General features: G+C 41.9%; 1 protein-coding gene across 4 annotated transcripts in view; it reads right to left on the bottom strand.

Annotated features, from left to right (window-relative positions):
- Positions 1-504: 504 nt before the first annotated feature.
- Positions 505-21,150, bottom strand: part of TM7SF3 (transmembrane 7 superfamily member 3) — a 33,209-nt gene continuing 12,563 nt past the window's right edge. Inside the window, exons 4-12 of one of the 4 annotated variants that reach the window (XM_057701912.1) lie at positions 19,027-19,147; positions 18,105-18,276; positions 13,511-13,688; positions 8,933-9,019; positions 7,541-7,621; positions 6,635-6,787; positions 3,454-3,551; positions 2,735-2,897; positions 505-1,123 (exon numbers count right to left, since the gene is read on the bottom strand). In XM_057701912.1, the coding sequence (XP_057557895.1) occupies positions 861-1,123; positions 2,735-2,897; positions 3,454-3,551; positions 6,635-6,787; positions 7,541-7,621; positions 8,933-9,019; positions 13,511-13,688; positions 18,105-18,276; positions 19,027-19,147 (1,316 nt within the window). In that variant the 3' untranslated portion in view covers positions 505-860. The remainder of the gene's footprint in view (positions 1,124-2,734; positions 2,898-3,453; positions 3,552-6,634; positions 6,788-7,540; positions 7,622-8,932; positions 9,020-13,510; positions 13,689-18,104; positions 18,277-19,026; positions 19,148-21,150) is intronic. The other 3 variants (XM_057701913.1, XM_057701914.1, XM_057701915.1) reach the window with 3 other exon arrangements.

Here is a 21,150-nt window from a genome sequence, read left to right as displayed (position 1 = left end):
TAAAATCTGGAATATAAATAAATCTTCCATATAAAAGTTCTATTATCTCTATAAATTGAACTACTTCCAAATAACTGGAATAATTTAGCTATTTAAATTATCACATTAAGCAATAAAAGGCAAAGATGAGGGGAACCTACTGAACTATACACTTAAAAATGATTGATACGGTAAACATGTATTTTACCACAACTAAAAATACACAGAAGGGTACTTTTTTGATAATATATGATACTAAGAAGGTGCAACTAAATAATCAGACTGCTATTAGTAAGAAAATAAGTCAGATCTCCCTGTTTTGTACTCTGAAGCCCAAAGGCGCAGTTTCAAATACACAAAGCTCCAAACACAGTGACAAAAAAAATTCAGTCCAACCCTTAAATTAAACCACCCTCCGTGCCCTGGCCCCCAAGTTTAGACAGACTCAGGTAAGAGAACTGTCCAAGGAGTTACAGAAAAAAAGACACCAGGGCTTTCACAGAAGAACCATTGTTTTCAAGTTCCTTTTTTTTTTTTTTTTTTAGTGTATCTATTTAATGGAATAAATTGACATATATTTATAAACCAAAAGGTAATTTCTTAACCTTTTCTTAGTAAGGAAAAACCTCCCTACCACCACCTTTTTGGCCATCTTTCTCACTCTCACTCAGGATTACTGTCATCACCCTGGCATGTCCTGACCCTATATCAATAAGGAGACCACAGCACTGTCCAAAGCACACACACAGAAGTCGGTTTCTTGGCAGACCTGGCCCAGAGATGGCTGAAGCAGCAGGGCAGCAACGCCAAGTCTGAGGCAGTGCCTGGGCTGTACTGCCTGGGCTGTACTTGGAGATCGCACTGACCAAGCCCTCTGGCAGCTACAGCAGCAGGGGCGTTCTCTCCCCGGCTGGCTGTTCCTTCTGGAAGAGCTCTTTGATCTGGGCTAGTCGGCCGTAGAGCCTCTCCCTCAGTGGCGGGATGTGGTAGCTGGGGTCCAGAATGTTCGTCACTCTGCGCTCACGCTCTCGCTTCCATAACTTGTAAGGGTGGGGAGGGAAAAACGGCTGCCCTCTTTCTCTTCGAATCTGTAACGTAATTCCACTCACAGCCAACATCCCCCATACGGCCAGGATAATAAAGTCTAAAGAACAGCAGAAAGGCACAGTTTGAACTCTTGTATTGTAAAACCTAACACAGATCTAAGACAACATTTCATAGCATCAATCTGTATCATCTTTCTAAGTTAATATTAGACTTTCTGGTGAGTTTGTTCAATATATGTATATTTCCTCATTTACCAGCCAAGGAATGAGTGAGGAAGTGATGATCTTACATTCTAAACTAGGAATTTCCTATTACAGGCACCTGAAAGGCCAGACAGGTTGTAAAGGCATCAGTTGTTTCCAGTGTTTCATGACTGGTGCCCACAGGCATAGCTGTTTGTTGTTTGTTGTGTGTTTCCAGGGGAAGGGGAAAGGCAGTGGTCTCACACACGTACACCACTGGAACATCACGATGCTCTTTTTTCCCATTCCACCCTAGATGCGACCCCACCCCACTCATGGAGAGTAGGTATAGAAATGCATGAAAAGATACAACAAATTGTACTTCGCTTCTAGTAAAAGGCTTGGCAAAATACTGTCAAACGTCCAAGACACGTGGATTTCAAGGTCTCTACCATCAGCCTCTTAAAGAAGGAGGGCAGGCTCAGGATAGGAGAGGGAAAGATTTGCCCTTAAATATTCGTAACAATCACCACGGTGCTTAAATATCTTCAATTCTAAGACCTGCTTTTCCATCCTCCCTATTTTAACATTTCTGAAACCAACGTATCTTACAATCTTTGTGAACATTTCATTTAGTAGTCATTTTTTTCCTTCAAAACGTTCATGGAAAATCTTTACTGGGTAGACTAATACAATTTAGGAAAAATACAACTACTGACTGAAAATCACTTTCACTTTCGATGAGCAAATTATGCGCCCCTTTACAGGAGGGAGACAAGGGAACAGCTTAAAAAATCAGGGTGTTGTTCTCACCCCTCACCCCACCCCCACTCACAAGGTGCCAAACAGCTTTAGTCTCAGCATTCTTCTTACAACTGGGAATTGACCAGATAAATCTGGTAATCCTGGCTTAGAAATTTCTTAATGAAGTTCATTTACTGGATTTTTAGAAGTATGACCTTCAGTCACCTTACAAATTTAAATTCTTTGCTCCTATGATCATACGTTATCATTAGGGGCTTCCCAGGTGGCGCAGTGGTTAAGAACCCGCCTGCCAATGCAGGGGACATGGGTTCAATCCCTGCCCCAGAAAGATCCCACATGCCGCGGAGCAACTAAGCCCGTGCGCCACAACTATTGAGCCTATGCTCTAGAGCCTGTGCTCCACAACTATTGAGACCGTGTGCTACAACTACTGAAGCCCGTGTGCCTAGAGCCGGTGCTCTGCAACAAGAGAAGCCACCACAGTGAAGAGTAGCCCCCACTCGCCACAACTAGAGAAAGCCCGTGTGCAGCAACGAAGACCCAACGCAGCCAATGAATAAATAAATAAATAAATAAATTTATAATTTTAAAAAAAGTTATTAACACAGGGCTCTAAGAGCATTTGGATGGTGTGAGTTTTATCGTTAACCTTTTATCGTTAACCTTCTTTCAATCTTTCAAACTGGTCACCAAGAGTTCCTGTTAGCACAGGTGGGCAAATATTCCAATCTATCACTTGGTTCTTGGATTTAGAGTCTTACCATTCGTTTGGAAAGGCACATTCATGAAAGCTCTGCGGAAATCCACGTGGAGCGCTCTCTTGAGTACATTCAAAGTGACGTAAGAAAGGCTTGTGTACAAGTAACTGTCAACAGCCAAGACCACCGAATAGGAGCCAATGAATCCACAACTCAGTATGCTCAGCTGTGGAAGAGCAGAAGCATTTAGGTGTCACCTCTGGTAGAACAATAATAGTTTTTAACTTTGATCACGGGCTTCAATCCCAGGGAATCACTTCTGCTCCCTCAGGGCACTTGAAAAGGGACTAAGTTTTAGAGCTGAATAAAGGTTACCTGAAAAGATAAACTGAAAACAATCTTCCACACCTACAGTTCCTAAAACACAGTTTCCCTCATCATAGAAAATATCTTCCCTATAAAAGAGCTTCAACAATAAATTCTAATTAGATAAAGAACACTTTTCTGGAGAGACAGCGGAAAGGAACAATCCAGCAGGCTATTGCCTTCCTCTAAGCCCTACCTTCTCTGCTCCCGCTGTCAAGAGTGACGTCCTGCACCACGTGATGGAAAAAATGGTGATAATTGTAACTAGAACTTCTCTTGCTTTCACAGTAACAAGGCTATTTAAAATCAGTCATCTGACACAGATAATCACACAGCTCTTTCTACTGAGTAAAAATGCAAAACAACTGAAGGCCCAGGAAAACAAGATGAATAAACTGGCCTGATGAAACACTTACTATTCTTAGGCAGCCCATGAAAACCACGGGAATGAGAACAGCTATGCAAGAGAAGGTCACCCAGAACACTGCGTCATCACGGAAGATCTTTAGGTTTCCTGGAAAAGCAAAAAGAAATCAAGAGTAAACAACAGGTTCAAGTTAAATTTCATTTTTTCAACATGTGAACACAGAAATTCATCGAAGATTTAATTTAACAACCAGGGAATATGTCGCCAATTAGATATGGGTTTTTTTCACTTAACTGTCAATATAATTTCCTTCGAAGGGTGTGTCCTAAGAAGGTAGAGGGGTGGGAGGAAAATCAAACAGATAAATGCTCTGCATTTATTAACAGGATAATTTAGAAGAGGCTGGACTAGTCCAAGCTCTTCCATTCACCAGCTGTGATGCTGGGCCTCAGCTTCCTAACTGTAAAATAGGAAGGTTGAATCACTTCATCTCCAAGCTTCAAATTATTCCTCCTAGATATAAATTTCTGTGATTCCATGATTTTGTACTGCAAAGTAAAAACTGTAAGTGGCATTCAGTGTTAACCATAAGAATTCTCATATAAGAAACAAAATCCATTTAATAGGTTTTTACCATCAATGCATTTCCTGCCCAGCCACTGCACACTGGAAGAGGGGATTTCCTCGGGCATCAGGAAAGATGGGAGCCAACCACTTATCTGCCCTACTAAACCTCCTCCAAAGTGCAGCACACCCTGGGGCGACCCGGGACGGATATATTAGAACTCCTATTATAAACTACATTTAAATAGCAAGAATGTAAGCCTGACAACTGTTTCATACTGACACTGGCACCATCACTCAGTCCAGCTGGAGATGGCCCTGTATCTTGAAACCAATGCATTCTGAAAGAGCAGGAGTTCCATAGTGAGGGTCTCTGACCTGGAGACCCCACATTCTCAGAAAGCAAACTGCAACCTGCTGCAGTGAGGTGAATGGATGGATCATATCTCTAGTTCAACTATACTAACCTTTACGAAATGCACATGTGGTTTTAAAAAAAGGAATGCAGGATGAAAAAGAGGAGTTATTTAACACAACACTGTAAATGAACTATGCTTGAATAAAATAAATTTAAAAAAAAGGAAGTTATGATGCCAGCATGTGAACACTGACCCTTTCAGAGTTCACCTAATAAGGTGAAAACAGTCATTCAATTAGATCTGACAGGTCAGCCGAATCTTTTTCAAATTTTCATGCTTAAAAATGTGAGTTTGCACCCACTGTCATTAAGGACACACTCACCCTAAATGTCCTTGAGCAATGAGATAGTTCATTCATTAACTACTAAAAATAAGATAGTTCAAGACATTAACTACAAAAAATTCTACCCCATCATCCCTCCGCCCTCTAAGCAGTAACAAAAAGGGAAGAAGCTCATTAAGTAGTCTTTGACTTAGCACCTCTAGAGTAGAGCTCTGGATCTGCATTTTTAACAAACATCCTTGGGGATCTGTCATTTAGCCAAATCTAAACAATGCTACTTTGTAGGTAGATAAAAAGCTACCTGCAGAGGGGCTTGTGGAAATGAACTTGCCTATAGGTTTGCTAAAATCAAAACAAAAGGTCTTGGAATGGTCAGTAAATATACAGGTCACCAATTCTCTCTGGTCTTAAAAAAATTCTTTAGAGAGCTAACTGCACTCTGTATCCTGTGTTCTCAAGAACTGACAGCCTCAAGAAACAGCTGTTCTTTTTTTTTTTGAGACAGCTATTCTTATATCTAACATTTTCATCACCTTTAATCTGATATTATAAGAACTAAACATTATCACAAGAAGGAAACAGCCTAATAGAGTATTTTTGAGTGTAGATACTTCTTTTGTTTTTTTAATTGAAATATAGTTAATTTACAATGTTGTGTTAGTTTCAGGTATATAGCAAAGTGATTCAGTTACACACACACACACACACATATATATTCTTTTTCGGATTATTTTCCATCATAGGTTTTTACAAGATATTGAATATAGTTCCTGTGGTATATAGTAGGACCTTGTTGTTTATTTTATATACAGTAGTGTGTAGATATTCCTCTTTTTTTTTGCATTTTTGACAACAAACAAGAAATGTAAGTTACCATATAACTGCAAAGTGAAAAGGAGAAGAACAGGGTACCCCAAAACGTGCCCCTTTTGCAACGTGGATTATTTTGAGCTGAAGGCAATCAAGACCCAGCAGGTTCAGGAAGAGCTTTTCTTTCCTAACTGCCTCAAAGGATTCAGATCAGGGGCCTGGCCCAGAACGAAAGCAATAACCAGACATAACTTTTGATCTGTGAGACTTACTGGCACGGCAAACATCTGGTCTTCTTAGGTTCCTGTGAACCGCCTTTGAAGCCCCAGACTCCATTCCATATCTTAGCTGAGGATGGCAGCTGAGCCTCACCTGCCTGACTCTGAGTCTTATATTTTTATGGGACCCTAGTGGTACGAAATTAAATTTGTTTTTTTCCTATTAATATGTCTTAACTCAATTTAATTATGAGAGCAGCCAAAGAACCTAGAATGGCAGAAGGAAAATTTTTCCTCCCCTACAAAAGGAAGTTAACTTACAAGTTAAGTAGATTTTAAAAACTGATAGAAATTGGATAACTTAAAAAAAATCCCCAGAACCATCCCTGCGCTACTGCCCTAGGGATGACTACAGGTAGGTACCTTAAAACACTCGCAGTTAGGCAGAGGGTGGGAGCAGAGGTTAGGGATACGAGAGAAGTCTGGGAAGAAAGCACCAGGTTCCTTGGCTCAGCCGCCATCAGAGCAGCGCCAGGTTTACCTGTGGGGTGGATTGGGCTTCTGCTCAAGATTCATTGGAAGAAAGAGTTCCAGGGTTTTCAAAAATAAAAAACAAAAAACACTGTTCCGTCATATATAAAGAATCCCCTCTACCTCCTAATTTCACTAACAGAAACACACACAAACACCCCTTATCATGATAAACAGATGCAAAGCTACCTCCAAAGAGGTTCTAGAATTCACCTACACAGGCTGTCTTTGAGGAAAGGGGGATTCTTACCGGTGCCTGCCACCCCTGAAGTGCCACATTATCAGTGCAAACTTCCAGAACTCTCAGGAGAGACCCCTGGCGAGGGGGTATGTGTACTAGAGAGCCGAGATAAAGTCTTTAAACAAGGAACTGGGCACACAGAACATTAGTTATGCATCTCCTACCCAGTGGAGTGAAGAAAGTCACTGAGGCCACGAGGAAGCCCAGCACCAGTCCCACACACAGCATGCAGAGTGTGAGGACTCCAAAGCGCCACCAGGCAGCCACCAAGAAAATGCCACCAACGCTTCCAGCGACGGCTGTCAGAATCAGGCGGACTGCACAAGGAGAGAGGATGAGCAGTTAGACAGAGGAAACGTTTCCCGCCGCGTGTTTAGACGCACAATACCATTACCAGAGCCAGCCGAGCCCTGCCCTGGGTCAGGCACTCAGGGCGCATCACTGGCGCCGTGAGACCAGCACGGGGACGCCCTCTCCCGGGAGAGGCCCGGTCTGAGGCTGGACACCAGCCGGGGAGCTAAACCTCCCAGGACTAGTGACAGGCATGGTTTGGTACAACCTATAATTGAGACTGAGGAAGAAGGGGTGACAAGGAAGGAGCGGCTGTGTTTGTTTTCAAGTAAAGGAAATCCTAACACTCTGTTTGTTGTACATGTCATATCATCAATGCACCACGCAGCTAGAACACAGGTTTATAATCAATATGGCCCTTCATTTCCCTAAGTATCAAGGAATTCTCCAGGCAGGTTAAAAACCCAGGAGAGGAGGTCTGAATGAGCAGTTTAGAAAAGATGTGTAGGGGCTTCCTAGGTGGCGCAGTGGTTGGGAATCCACCTGCCAATGCAGAGGACATGAGTTCAATCCCTGCTCCAGGAAGATCCCACATGCTGCGGAGCAACTAAGCCCGTGCGCCACACACAAAAAAAAAAGATGTGTAGAGCACAGGTGGCCAGTCATTTTACAACCATAAAAGGATATCACACACAATACAGGTTAAACTGTGGATGGAAAGGTGGTGTAAACAGAGCACCTTCCTTTTTGCACACTCAAACTATATTATTTTCACTTACCGTCATATTTCATAGGTGTCAGTCTTGTAATCAGTATATAAAAGAAGAATCCCATGAAGATAAAGCCTATAAAAAATAGTTCTAGTAGCAAACCACCAACAAAGGAAAAAAACCAAAAGCTACGGTTAGTAAATGCAATTTAAATGTATAATCTACAAACACATTCTTCAGTTCCCAGAATTTACACGAGGGCATTCAGAGAAGAGAAATTATTATCTAATTGGCAGGAAAAATTCAGAAGTCACTGGGAGTAAACATTATTATTAAATGGGTACAAATTAAAGTATTAACTGTAGGATCCATTTTCTTGTATATATGTCAATTTCAATGGATCAGTTAATTGCTAATTTCATAGCTCATTTTAATATATTTATACTTCCTACTTAAAACAAACATAGTACTTTTGTCATTATGTCTGATCTGAAATTACACACTAGATTTCATTACATGAGCAAAAATAAAATTTGAAAGGTAAAAAAAAAAATTCCAAAGCAAAATGTGACTTTTATGTCTTTTTTAATTCATCCTTTTCTTTAGGATGAACATCTACCATTGTCTTCATCCATAAAGAAACCCAGTAGTATCTTTGGGACCTTGCATACTGCTTAACAGTTAAATTCTGTGTTACAGAACCATTCTACATTTTGAGGAATTAAATGTTCTTCACAATATTCTCTTCTCAATCAAGAAAAAAAGCATAGTTAATGGAGGGAAAGGAGTTGCTGTTTCAAACAATTTATTAAAGTAAATTCGAAGAGTTTTATAAGATCAGGATTATGTACACTCTCCCCTTATTTCTCCATTATACTCCCTGTTAATGCATTATATAAGGATTTTTTTTTTTTTAGTAATTGCAGACAACAGTTATATAAAAGGCAGTCCAAGGAATTCAAGTCAATTCAATGGGCACAATTCATATTCTACTTCCTCCACTGGGTTTCACTGAGCAGACCATGGGGTTCCCAGCTGCCGTCTGAACCTCCCAGGGCTGTGCAGACATTTCAACCTCACTGTACGCTGCAGCCCTGCAGCCTGATTTATACGAAACCATGTCAGTCACCGTCACCAAAATCCGCATATATTTTCACACAGACATCCTGATTTCTAATTAGTAATCTTTGGTCAATTAGTCAATCTATAATTCAAGAAGTTGGATGCACAAAGCAAATATAGTCCCCTTAAGAGGAGGTTGCATTCCATTGTTGAGAAAAGAGAAAAAATAAGAAAGCATTGTAATTCAGTAGCATCTTTACTAAAAGACCCGCGCTACAAATCTATGAAGAGAGTAGAGTAGCCAGTTGCTTACTCTCCCTACAGGTCATAAACACTCCAGCAGTATTTCAGAGAAAAGACCATGAGGCATGTAAATAGCAAGTATATTAGACAAAATACCTGTTTTCCAGAATCTGTGTCCAAAGAAACAGATGAAGAGACCAAGCAGGGCAAAAAGAGTGAAGAACACTTTGGTAGATACTCTTCCTAAAAATAATGAAAATTAAGTGGATAATACGTCCCATTTGATACTTTGTATCCATTTAATACAGAACAAAGCTTCATGAAAAAAAGCAAAGTGAACTGACAATAATTTATTCCATACGTGTATAACTTATTTTAAAAACATCCTTGCCACCCCTAATGACTTACTCAATGTGGGTGATGAATACCAATGGCTGCTGGTATCACAAAAAGAGAAATCAGACAACACTGCTTCCTGATTAAAGTCTGCAATACTACCCACGACACATTTGGGGGAGGGGGTGGGGGAGAAGTGGGAAAGGAGGAGGAGCGAGAGTGTGCCTAAAACAAATAATTCTGTTTCTTCCCAAATAAACTATAAGAAAAAAAGAGGGTCAGGAAAGGAGAACTATGGCTTACAGGGGATTTAAGATGCACGTCAACTAAATACAAAGTACAGACCTCATCTGAAACCTGATTCAAACAAACGAACGAAACTGTGAAAAACATTTAAGACTGGAAAAAATGTAAACGTTGGCTGTTAATTTGATGCTATTAAGGAATTATCTTCAATATTTTTCACTGAGATGTGTTAATGATACTGTGGCTATATTTAAAAAAAAAAAAGCAGCGCTTATCTTTAAGATACACATACTGTACTAAAATTTCGTAAGCAAGATGACCATTAGGGACCCACTCGAAAAGAATCCAATAATAAAGGAGGGTTGGGGTTGGGCGTGCAGACACAGGTGGGTGTATAACTGAAACAAGAAAAGGCCATGAATCAAAACTGTTAAGGCTGGATGATGGTATATGGAAGTTCACTGAAGTTTTCTATAACAAAAGGCTTTAACCAAAACTCACATTAAAGAACATATATTATTCTGTAAGTCACACATGAACAAATTACTACCAATCTTCTCAATTATACATACTGCTTTGGAAAAAAAATGTAGCGTAATAACCAGTGATACAGCACAATATGCTCCCTGATGCCAAAGAATCCAAATCCTGTGATCTTCAATCAGCACAAACTCAAATAGAAAAAACAGAATTTGAAAGATAAGCCCTATTGAAGGGAAAAACAGGTCCACTAGATTTACCACCATCATGACTCCTTTTAGATAAACACAAGAAAATAATCCCCGAACTACAAACAAAGCACCTACACAAATTCATGTGAAGTGTTACAAACCCACCACAAGTCCAAACACATAAAATACTTGAGTGTTCCGATGGATACCATGAAGACCTACATTCAGATAAGGAACGTGAGATAGAAGACCAGAATTTGCAGAGCATAAAATATGCCTACATATCAGTTTCTCTGAGAACGAAGAGCTCAAAGAAAGATGAAATGAGTTACTGCCACATCCTGCTTATTTCAGACCTGCGGTTGACTGCAGTTCTACGATTCAATCCTTATACCAAAAACATGTAGTTCAAGTGAAAATCTAGTGGAAGTTTCCAGCAAGTGGTACAATCACCAAAGACAGCAACCCAAGAAAAACTGACACAGTTAGACATGTTCCTCCAGGACATAAGACAGCAAAGAGGAACTGAGCAGAATCTCTGATCACAGTACCAGGAAGGAAGGTGAGAAAAAATTCAACACACAAGTAAAGTCAGAGAGGAGAGAAGGTTTCATAAGTGGAACCTAGAGACAACACAAGGGCCGAATTCTGAGGACAACGAAGACAAAGGGGTAAGTGGGATGGGAAGACGGAGGGGAGCTGATGTTTAGAGTGTTTTTAAACCATCACGGCATTACTGTAGCTATGATGCAGGCCAAGGTTTTAATTAAAAGTCAGTGTGGATCCATCATCCCTACTCTAAGCTCAGGAAAGGCATCTTCACGTGCATTGAGCCTGAGAACAAAAGCAATAGAACCCACGTCACCGGGAGGGTTCAGCTCTGAGCTGGAGAAACAGTAGGATTGGCCCTTTCTCTCTCCTCTGCCTCATGCGGAAAGACAGGGCCCAGAGTGCGCTCTGATGAGGAGAGGCCTTGGAGCAAAGAGTTTGAGGGAAAGCAAATGGAGGAACGCAGGCAAGATCCAGCCCATCAGTCAAAAACACAGACGTTATATCCTCCTGGTCTCTTGCACTGTACGTATCTCTCAAGGATCTTGCGCATGGCAGCGGAAGACCGGGCGGGATACAAAGGAGAGCAAACGTTAACCCCTGGCTAGAACACAACTGATAGACTTTATTCTTTAGAGCAAAACTCCTCAAAAGAGCTCTATGAACTCTTTCCAGTTTCTTTCCTCCTGTTTGTTCTTGAACATGCTCGAGTCAGGTTCCCCAGAAACGCTCTCACTGGCACCTGTGGCCTCCGTGTTGCTAAACTCAATGGTCGTCTTCCAGTCTCTTTCTCAGCTGCCCTGTCAGCAGCATCTGACACAGGTGATCACTCTCTCTTCCTCTAAACACTTTCTTCTCTTAGCTACAAAACCACTTTCCTTATACCAGTCTGGCTGCTCCTTCTCAGTCTCCTTGGTGGGATCGTCTTCAATCTCCTGACCTCTAATCACTGGAGCACCCAGGGCTCAGTCTGTCCACCCCCTCCCTTTCCTACAGCAATAAACATAAAAGGAATGATAAATACAGAAAAATGACATTTGGCAACCAGCTGGTAATAAATGTTTCAGGCAAAGATCACAGGATGCTAAAGCCAGCAAGGGAAGAGTTTGAGAAGTGGCTACTTACCTGAACTCAAGGTATCTCCCCAAAAGATACTTAAAGGGAAAAACAGTTACTTCACAGTGGAGAAACCTGGCAGATGTCCCTAACCAAGGAATGGACAAGCAGATAAAAGGTACCTCCAGAGAAGGACAATTCACCACTTCTTTTGTATTCCTGCCAAAAATGCATAATCTGAACTTAATCGTGAGGAAACATCATATAAACCCAAACTGAGGACATTCTACAAAAATAAATAGCCTGGGGACTTCCCTGGTGGTGCAGTGGTTAAGAATCCGCCTACCAATGCAGGGGACATGGGTTTGAGCCCCGGTCCAGGAGGATTCCACATGCTGCAGAGCAACTAAGCCTGTGTGCCACAACTGCTGAGCCTGCACTCTAGAGCCTGCGAGCCACAACTACTGAGCCCACGTGCCCCAACTACCAAAGCCCACATGCTAGAGCCCATGCTCCACAACAAGAGAAGCCACCGCAATGAGAAGCCCGTGCAGAACAACAAAGAGTAGCCCCTGCTCGCCACAACTAGAGAAAGCCCGTGTGCAGCAATGAAGACCCAATGCAGCCAAAAATAAATAAATAAATAAATATAAAAATAAATCAATAACCTGTACTCCTCAAAAAGGTAAAGGTTTTGAAAGACAAAAACAGACAGAGAAACTGTTCCAGATTGAGGAATATAAAAGAAAGTTTAGTGCAATGCGTGATCCTGAAGTGGACCCTGGATCAGAAAAAAATTTTTTTCTTTTGCTTATAAAAGACATTAGTGGAATAGCTAGTGAAATCTGATTACAACTGTAGATTAAATAACAGTACTATATCAATGTTCATTTTATGATCTGATAATTTTACTATGGTTATATAAGGAAATAAATAGAAATATTTAAGGACAACAACTTACTCTCAAATGCTTCAGGAAAAAATGTATATATAGGTGTGTATATAAAGAATAAAAAGCAAACAGCATAACATGTTAACTAACATCTGAGGAATGTTGGTGAAGGTGATGCAGAATTATTTGAACCGGTTTTGCATCTTTTCTGTGAAGCTATTTCAAAATAAAATGCTAAATACAAACAGAATGATCGTGCAACACCCTGACTGCCACTGTCCTCTCGCTCCTGGACACTAAGACAGCTAATCAATCTCCTTATTTCTGCTCTTGCCCCGATTTTTCTCAAAAAAAGCAGCCAGAGTGATCCCATTAAAACGTGAGTCGGATCATGGCACTATTTGCTCAAGACCTCCAATGCCATTTCACTGCACTCAGAATAAAAGCTAAGGACCTGCGAGGTTGCCCAATCCTGCAGCCACACCAGGCAGACTCCCAGCTGAGGGCCTCTGGGCTAGCTGGCTTCCCCCTCCTGGCACTGCCGCTCCCCCAGCCCCCGACATGTCGGCAGCACTCACCCTGGTCTTTACCCTAATGCTGCCTGTTCAGCAAGGACCTCCCTAGTCATGCTTTCTCAAATTCTCTCGCCCTCGCCAGTTATCTCCCTTCCTACTTAATCCTTGCTTCCTAGCCCTGTCGCTCGTTCCAGGTACTGTATACGTCACAAACGTATCTTGTCTGTTCCGTCTCCCCCACTAAAATGCAGGTTCCAGGAGGGCAGGTGTTTTGTCTGCTTTGTTCACTGCTCCATCCCAGTGCCTAGAACAGAGAGTGGAGTAACGCAGGGGCTCAGGAGGCACGTGCTGAATGTGTGAAGGAATGAATGAGACAAAAGCCCTTGTAAATATCCTTAAGGTCTGGAATAGTTGATAAAGATCTGCAAAGCCAAAGAAGAATTTCCACAGTTCAAATCCACATACTCACCAAGGGAAGAGCAATTACCCTCCCCTGCCTCAAAGCTGCAAGCGTACGTGTGAGCAGGGACGTAAGCCGCAGACGTATTTAGAAACGGATCCCGAACGATGACATTGTAAATGACACCTTGTTCCCGGAGGGAGGAGAAAGAAACACTTGTCTTATCATCAGCTGTTAGAGTAACTACCTGAAGCCAAAAATAATGCATGATTAGTGTTTAGATTAAAAAACAAACAAACCCCACAAGCTTTTCTATTATAACCCCAAGTACATGATATTCAATTCTAATATGAAAGCATAATTCTTATTTAAAATATACACCAGCCCCTTTGCTCTTTTTTTTCAATTTTATTGAAGTATAGTTGATTTACAATGTTATGGGTTTGTTGTTTTTTTTTTTAATAGTCCTCTCTTTTCTGATTTCTTTCTTTTTTTAATGTATTTAATTTTATTTATTGGCTGCACTGGGTCTCCATTGCTGCACGCGGGCTTTCTCTAGTTGAGGCCAGCAGGGGCCACTCTTCATTGCGGTGCGCTGGCTTCCCATTGCGTTGCGCTGGCTTCCCATTGCAGTGGCTTCTCTTGTTGGGGAGCATGGGCTCTAGGCACGCGGAATTCAGTGGCTATAGCACACAGGCTCAGAAGTTGTGACACACGGGCTTGGTTGCTCCACGGCATGTGGGATCCTCCCGGATCAGAGATTGAACCTGTGTCCCCTGCATTGGCAGGCAGATTCACAACAACTGCGCCACCAGGGAAGCCCTGAACAAGCTATTACACAAAAAGCATCTAAAGATTTTGTGTATGTTAATAATTTAAGTAAAATGTGACATAAGTAAATGATTTAAGTAAAATGTGCTAGCTAGGACAATGTAAAAAAACGTTTTCTCATCTGCTAGCCTGTAACTGACATAAAGGCAGGAACCTTATTTATCCTGCTCATTAGTCTCTCCTCGGCACCTGGCACGGAGTAAGTGTCCAACAAACGTGAGTGAGCACTGCGAGCTCCAGAGCCCACCTAGGCCGTGGGGGTTAACATCTCACAGACAGCACCCCCCTTACTTCTGTCTACCAGGCTGTGAAATAAGACAAGTACAGCCAGCTGTGTTATCTTGCAGTCCTTCACTTCAAAAATTCCCCTTCAAAGGCTGTTTTTTAGATAGGGAATACATATAATAGGCGAAAATGAAGCCTCTGTAGCCCTAATACACAGATAGGTTCCTACGAATAGAAGTGAGAAAACTAAATATTAGGGTTTCAGGAGTAAATAATTGGGAGCCTCTTAGAAAACCTCTACTGTTTAAACATAGTGCTTAACCTTCAAAAATATGTTTTCTGGGCAAAGGATTGGTCAAGTCCAACAGAATGTTAACGTTACCTCCTACTCTCCCAAGTTTTTTGTTTTTGTTTCTAATATTTATTTATTTATTTATTTGGCTGCACTGGGTCTTCATTGCTGCATGCGGGATCTTTAGTTGCTGCACGCAGGACCTTTTTTTTTTACTTGTGGCATATGGGATCTTTAAGTTACGGTATTTGAACTCTTAGTTGCAACATGTGGGATCTACTTCCCTGATCAGGGATCGAACCTGGGTCCCCTGCACTGGAAGCAAGGAGTCTTACTCACTGGACCACCAGGGAAGTCCCTCCCAAGTTTTTATCATGAGACATTGAACCTTAGAGAAACGTTGAAACAATAATACAATGAAAAAGTTATATACCACCACTTAGACTCAACAGTTATTATTTTACCAAATTTGCTTTTCTGTCCCTCCCTCCTTCTCGCCGCTCCGCCCCCCCCCCCCCCCCCCACCAAATATATTTTTTGGCTGAACCATTTTAAAGTAAGTTACAGGTATCATGACATTTCACTTCTAAATACTTCAGCATGCACGTCCTAATACAGTGTTTCTCAAACTTAATGGTCTATGAATCACTGGGGGAGCTTGTTAAAATTCAGATTCTGATTCCACTGGTCAGAGGAGGTACCTGAGATTCTGCTTCTCTAAGAATCTCTCAGGTGATGCAATGCTGCACATTTGTCTACCACACTTTGAATAGCAAGGTACTAAGTACAAGGATATATTCTCCTATGTGCTCACAATACCTTAGCTCACCTAAGAAAATTAACAATTTCTTATTATCTAATACACAGTCCATATTCAATTTTTCCCAGATGTCTTTTATAGCTTTTCTCCCCCTTAACTAAGATCCAACCAAGTTTCACGTGTGATGTTTATCTCCAATCTCTGTAATCTAGAATCACCCTCCTCCTTCCTTTGAAAGACTAAGGAAGTTATTTTACAGATTATTTCATGATCTGAATTCATCAGATTGTACTCAAGGTGTCTAACTTGAACTTTGATCCCATGCATTTCTTGTAAACAGGAACTCCTGTAAACAGGAACTCAAGTTAAACCTGTTTTGCTAGAATATTCCATAGGTGATGGTGATATAGTCAGCCTACATTCAGATGAGCACATAATGCAGGTTCATCTACCATCAGCACAGCTAACTTCAACCACATGGATAAGGTAGAGATCATCGGATCACTCCACTGTGAAAGTAGTTTTCCCTTTGTAATCAGAATTAATCTCAGGGTGCTAGTTAGGCATCCTGGGAATATCCTGCCCCCCAAACTCTTTCTCCTGGTGAAAGGGGACCTGGTGATCCTTGCCTGAATTATTTCACTGAGGGTCACAAAATGGTGATTCTCAAATTCTATTATTCCTTCTGCATTTACTAGCTGGCCCTCTTCTATAAAGACAGAGCTTTCTCTTATCAACTGGAGGTGAATTACAGATCCTCCTTTAAAAAAAGGGAGGGTAAATTTTCAGAGTAATTCTGTGTAAGTTGCTCCAATGGTAGCAACTAAGGATTTTTCCTTTTTGTTTTTTTTTTAGTATCAGTACAGACATATTTTTCTTTATTCAACATAATTGATCATATTCTTTTTGATGACTGAAATGTCCCAGATATGGCCAGTGTGAGCCTCTTGAAACAGGCTCTAGAGTGTTTGTGACATGCCCTCATTAGTCGAGGAGGGTTTCCTTGAATTCTGGCACACAATATTCTAACTCTTAACCAAAAGTTAAAAAGTAACCTAGGGGGACTTTCTAGGTGGCACAGTGGTTAACAATCCACCTGCCAATGCAGGGGACACAGGTTTGATCCCTGGTCTGGGAAGATCCCACGTGCCACGGAGCGACTAAGCCCATGTGCCACAACTATTGAGCCTGTGTGCTGCAACTACTGAAGCCCACGTGCCTAGAGCCTGTGTTCCACAATGAGAGAAGCCACCACAATGAAGAGTAGACCCCACTCACTGCAACTAGAGAAAGCTGGTGTGTAGCAATGAAGACCCAACACATCCAATAAATAAATTAATTTAAAAAAAAAAGTAACCTAGGGAATTCCCTGGCAGTCCAGTGGTTAGGACTCCACACTCTCATTGCCGAGGGTCTGGGTTTGATCCTTGGTCAGGGAACTAAGACCCCACAAGCCCTGCAGTGCAGCCAAAATATAAAAAAATAAAGAAAACAACTAACCTAAAAAGACTGTTATATGAATTCTTACATTCTTCATGCGAATAAAAATGGTCTTCAAAATTTCCTATGTACAAAGGCAAACTTTTCCAATACAGCTTCCTAATGTGTGAATGAGCATGGTGAGGTTTTTTTTTTGCACAAGGCTCCCTCCTCCGCATGGGGCGATGCCATGCTAGGTGACACAGCAACAAAATGAGATCTTGAACAGACTGAGCCCCTAGGCTAATCACAAATGAACTGCAGATGCCGTGTTTCAATGGCTTCTTTCTATGCAATCTGGGAATCTACAACTTTCTGGGAAGATCACAGCAGTCTAGAAAAACTGTCCCCACCAACCACGCGACTGACGGATGAGCTTGTTTACGTGACTGGTATCAGGCACCGTTTAAGACATAAAGATAAAATCCTGGCCTCCGCAGAAATGAGGAGTCAGACTTTACTGTGCATTGGAATCACCTGGGGATCATAAAACACAGCTCTGATTCAGTGGGTCTGGGGTGGAGCCTAAGAGTCTGCAACTCTAACAAACTCCCAGGTGATGCCGCTGCCGCCGGCCTGTCTCCACACCTGAAATAGCAAGAGTCTTCAGGGATTCAAAAGCTCGGAGAAAATTTTTGCTGCGAGTTAGAAACTTCGCATTTGGGTTGAAATATGAAGGGTAACGTGTATATCCTTAAACAGTTTCACATTATTTTTTCCCAAAACACTATAACCTTTAGACTTGCCAAAGTGTTTAATCTAATAGTTATGGGAGTCCACAGAAAATTACCACCCACTTCTGTCCATACCTCCAAGTACCAGTCATGGATGTGGATGCAACTAAAACACAACGAAATTTACATGCATCTCCTCAAATGCCAGTGTTACTCTGGGATATCACGAGCAATGACTCTCAAGATGACAACGAATTAAAAGAGAATGAAGCGGGAATCCCGGAAAGACTAAGAAAACAGTTTAAAAAAAAAAAAAGCTCCTGGTAGCTTCTCCCTTTCTCAACTCCTACAAAGGCGTCATACTCATAGTCTGGCCACACAAATGATGGGAGTCAGAGTTACCTTCACAGCATTGGCCTGCACCAGGGGCACCTCGGCCATCCTCTGCAGATGCCTTAGCAACGCCTCTTCAGTGAGGTCGTTCTCGGGCAGAAAATACTGATAGACGTCATACTGTAACCTCCACCTGGAGTCCCGGCCCGTCTCAGTGTCACACAGCGGAGGATCTGCGTCTCTAAAGCCAACCAACAAAACTGAACGTCAACCTCTTGTGCTCCAAGTCTCATCTATAAAAAGGAACCAAAAGCTGGAACTTCAAACTTCTGCAATAATGATTCCAAGTTTGGCATCGCCAAGGAAAGAGAGGCAGTGTGTATGGTTAAATAACCAGACATGAGTATCAGGTCAAGTCAATTGCCAGCTTTGCTACTTGTTGGCCGTATGTATGTGGGCAAGTCACTTAATCTGAACAACCCCTAGGGAACCTTTCTGTAAAATAAGAACAGCAGCCCCTTCTTCATAAAACTGTTAGGATTAAATGACAAAGAACACACAGCACTTAGCAACACAGATGATACACAGGAAGAGTTTCAAATGCTACTCAAATGTTAGCCATCATTACTATTAAAGTAGAAACTAGGGGAGAGTTTTAATTAAAATAATAAAATCCTTACAAAAATATGAGTGTTTCACGGCTCCGGAATGCTTTCTATATTTAAAAGTCTTTACAAAAACTAAGATGTACTTCTAAGCTCATTATAAAGACTCAACATCCGGCTCTTCATAAGAATGGAGGGCACCAATTTCAACTGTAAGTGACAGCTCGAGTATTAGTAACAAAGCTTAAATTACTTTCATTCCAAACAACAATGAAGCAATTCAATTTTGCTAAAGAGAACTATGGATTTTGAAAGAACTTAATCTACACAACAGTGAGCCATGCATGTCCTAAAAAGAGTTTTTGGAGTTGGAAGACAAAACATACCTTGCATGGCCTAGGTTTGCTGGAGCAAATTTGATAGTTGTTTCAAAGGAATTATACTCCAAGTAAATGTTGGGATCGATATCCAAATCAAACTCCAAATTACAGCCACCAGGGATAGGATCTGGATGGAATACAAGGAAGTGACTCAACACGGAATTCTTCTATATCCAAATCACACTCAGAAAAACAGAAGCCCACTCTTACAAGAACCCCCAATACAGACGTTGGAGTGCTTCTAGTTCACAGACTAAGGGTCAAGTTAATTGAGGTTACGGGCTGTGGAACGGGGATTAGAAGACCTTTTCTGTAAAGGGCCAGACAGTAAATATTTTAGAGGCTTTTCAGACTTGATGGTCTCTGTGGCAACTACTCAACCCTTCCCTTGTGGCAGGAAAGCAGCCATAGATGATATGTAAGTGAAGGAGCTGTGTTCTTTTTTTATACATATAAATTTATTTATCTTTATTTTTGGCTGCATTGGCTCTTCGTTGCTGCACATGGGCTTTATCTAGTTGCGGGGAGCAGGGGCTACTCTGTTGCAGTGCGCGGGCTTCTCATTGTGGTGGCTTCTCTCATTGTGGAGCATGGGCTCTAGGCGAGTGGGCTTCAGTAGCTGTGGCACAGAGGCTCAGTAGTTGTGGCTCTCGGGCTCTAGAGCACAGGCTCAGTAGTTGTGGCGCACGGGCTTAGTTGCTCCATGGTAGGTGAGATCTTCCCACACCAGGCGTCGAACCCGTGCCCCCAGCATTGATGGGCAGATTCTTAACCACTGAGCCACCAGGGAAGTCTTTTTTTTTTTTTTTTTAATAAATTTATATATTTATTTTATTGGCTGTGTGGGTCTTCATTGCTGCACATGGGCTTTCTCTAGTTGTGGCGAGTGGGGGCTACTCTTCATTGTGGTACGTGGGCTTCTCATTGGGTGGTCTCTCTTGTTGCAGAGCACGGGCTCTAGGCACGTGCTTCAGTAGTTGCGGCACATGGGCTCAATAGTTGTGGCTCACGGGCTCTAGAGCGCAGGCTCAATAGTTGCAGTGCACAGGCTTAGTTGCTCCGCAGCATGTGGGATCTTCCTGGACCAGGGCTCGAACCCCCGTCCCCTGCATTGGCGGGCGGATCCTTACCCACTGCACCACCTAGGAAGTCCCCTTTTTTTTTAAAGAAGTCCTTTTTTTTTTTAAGTATCAGATTTTTGCTTTTCTTTTTTCTTTTTTTTCTTTTAATATTTATTTATTTGGCTGTGCCAGGTCCTAGTTGCAGCATGTGGGCTTTTAGCTGCAGCATGCTGGATCTAGTTCCCTGACCGGGGAGCGAACCCAGGCCCGCTGCATTGGGAGTTCAGAGTCTTAACCACAGGCCCACCAGGGAAGTCCCTGGACTGTGTTCTAATAAGATTTCATGTAGAAAATGGACAGCAAGCTGGATTTGCCTTGCACTCTGGAGTCTGCCAACCTCTGCTCTAGAGTTGAAAAGGTCAGAAGATACAGAGATTCTTTTTTTTTAATACATCTTTATTGGAGTTTGTTTTACAATGTTGTGTTAGTTTCTGCTGTACAGCAAAGTGAATCAGCTATATGAATACATACATCCCCATATCCCCTCCCTCTTTGGCCTTCCTCCCACCCTCCCCATCCCACCCCTCTAGGTTGCACCAAACTGATCTCCCTGTGCTATGCAGCAGCTTCCCACTAGCTATTTTATAATTGGTAGTGTATACATGTCAATGCTACTCTCTCACTATGTCTCAGGGTCCCCTTCCTCCTCTGTGTCCTCAAGTCTTTTCTCTACTTCTGCTAGAGACAGAGATTCTTAAGCTGGGGTCCAAGAATGGGTTTCAGGGGCTCCACGAACACCCTGAAATTATATGCCAAATGTTGACTGTGTGCCTCTCCTAGATAGAGAAGTCTTTATTAGATTTTAGTATATGGAAGAAGGGTGTCCACTTTTCACATGACTTTTTATAATTTTATTTATTTTTATTTATTGGCTGCATTTTGTTGCTGCACGCAGGCTTTCTCTAGCTGCGGAGAGCCGGGGGCTACTCTTCATTGCGGTGTGCGGGCTTCTTATTGCGGTGGCTTCTCTTGTTGTGGAGCACGGGCTCTAGGCATGCGGACTTCAGTA

Source organism: Hippopotamus amphibius, chromosome 12, assembly GCF_030028045.1.
Source record: "Hippopotamus amphibius kiboko isolate mHipAmp2 chromosome 12, mHipAmp2.hap2, whole genome shotgun sequence".
In the NCBI taxonomy this organism is placed as follows: domain Eukaryota; kingdom Metazoa; phylum Chordata; class Mammalia; order Artiodactyla; family Hippopotamidae; genus Hippopotamus; species Hippopotamus amphibius.
The sequence above is the reverse complement of the archived record's forward strand: the minus strand, read 5'-3'. Positions and strand labels throughout refer to the sequence as shown.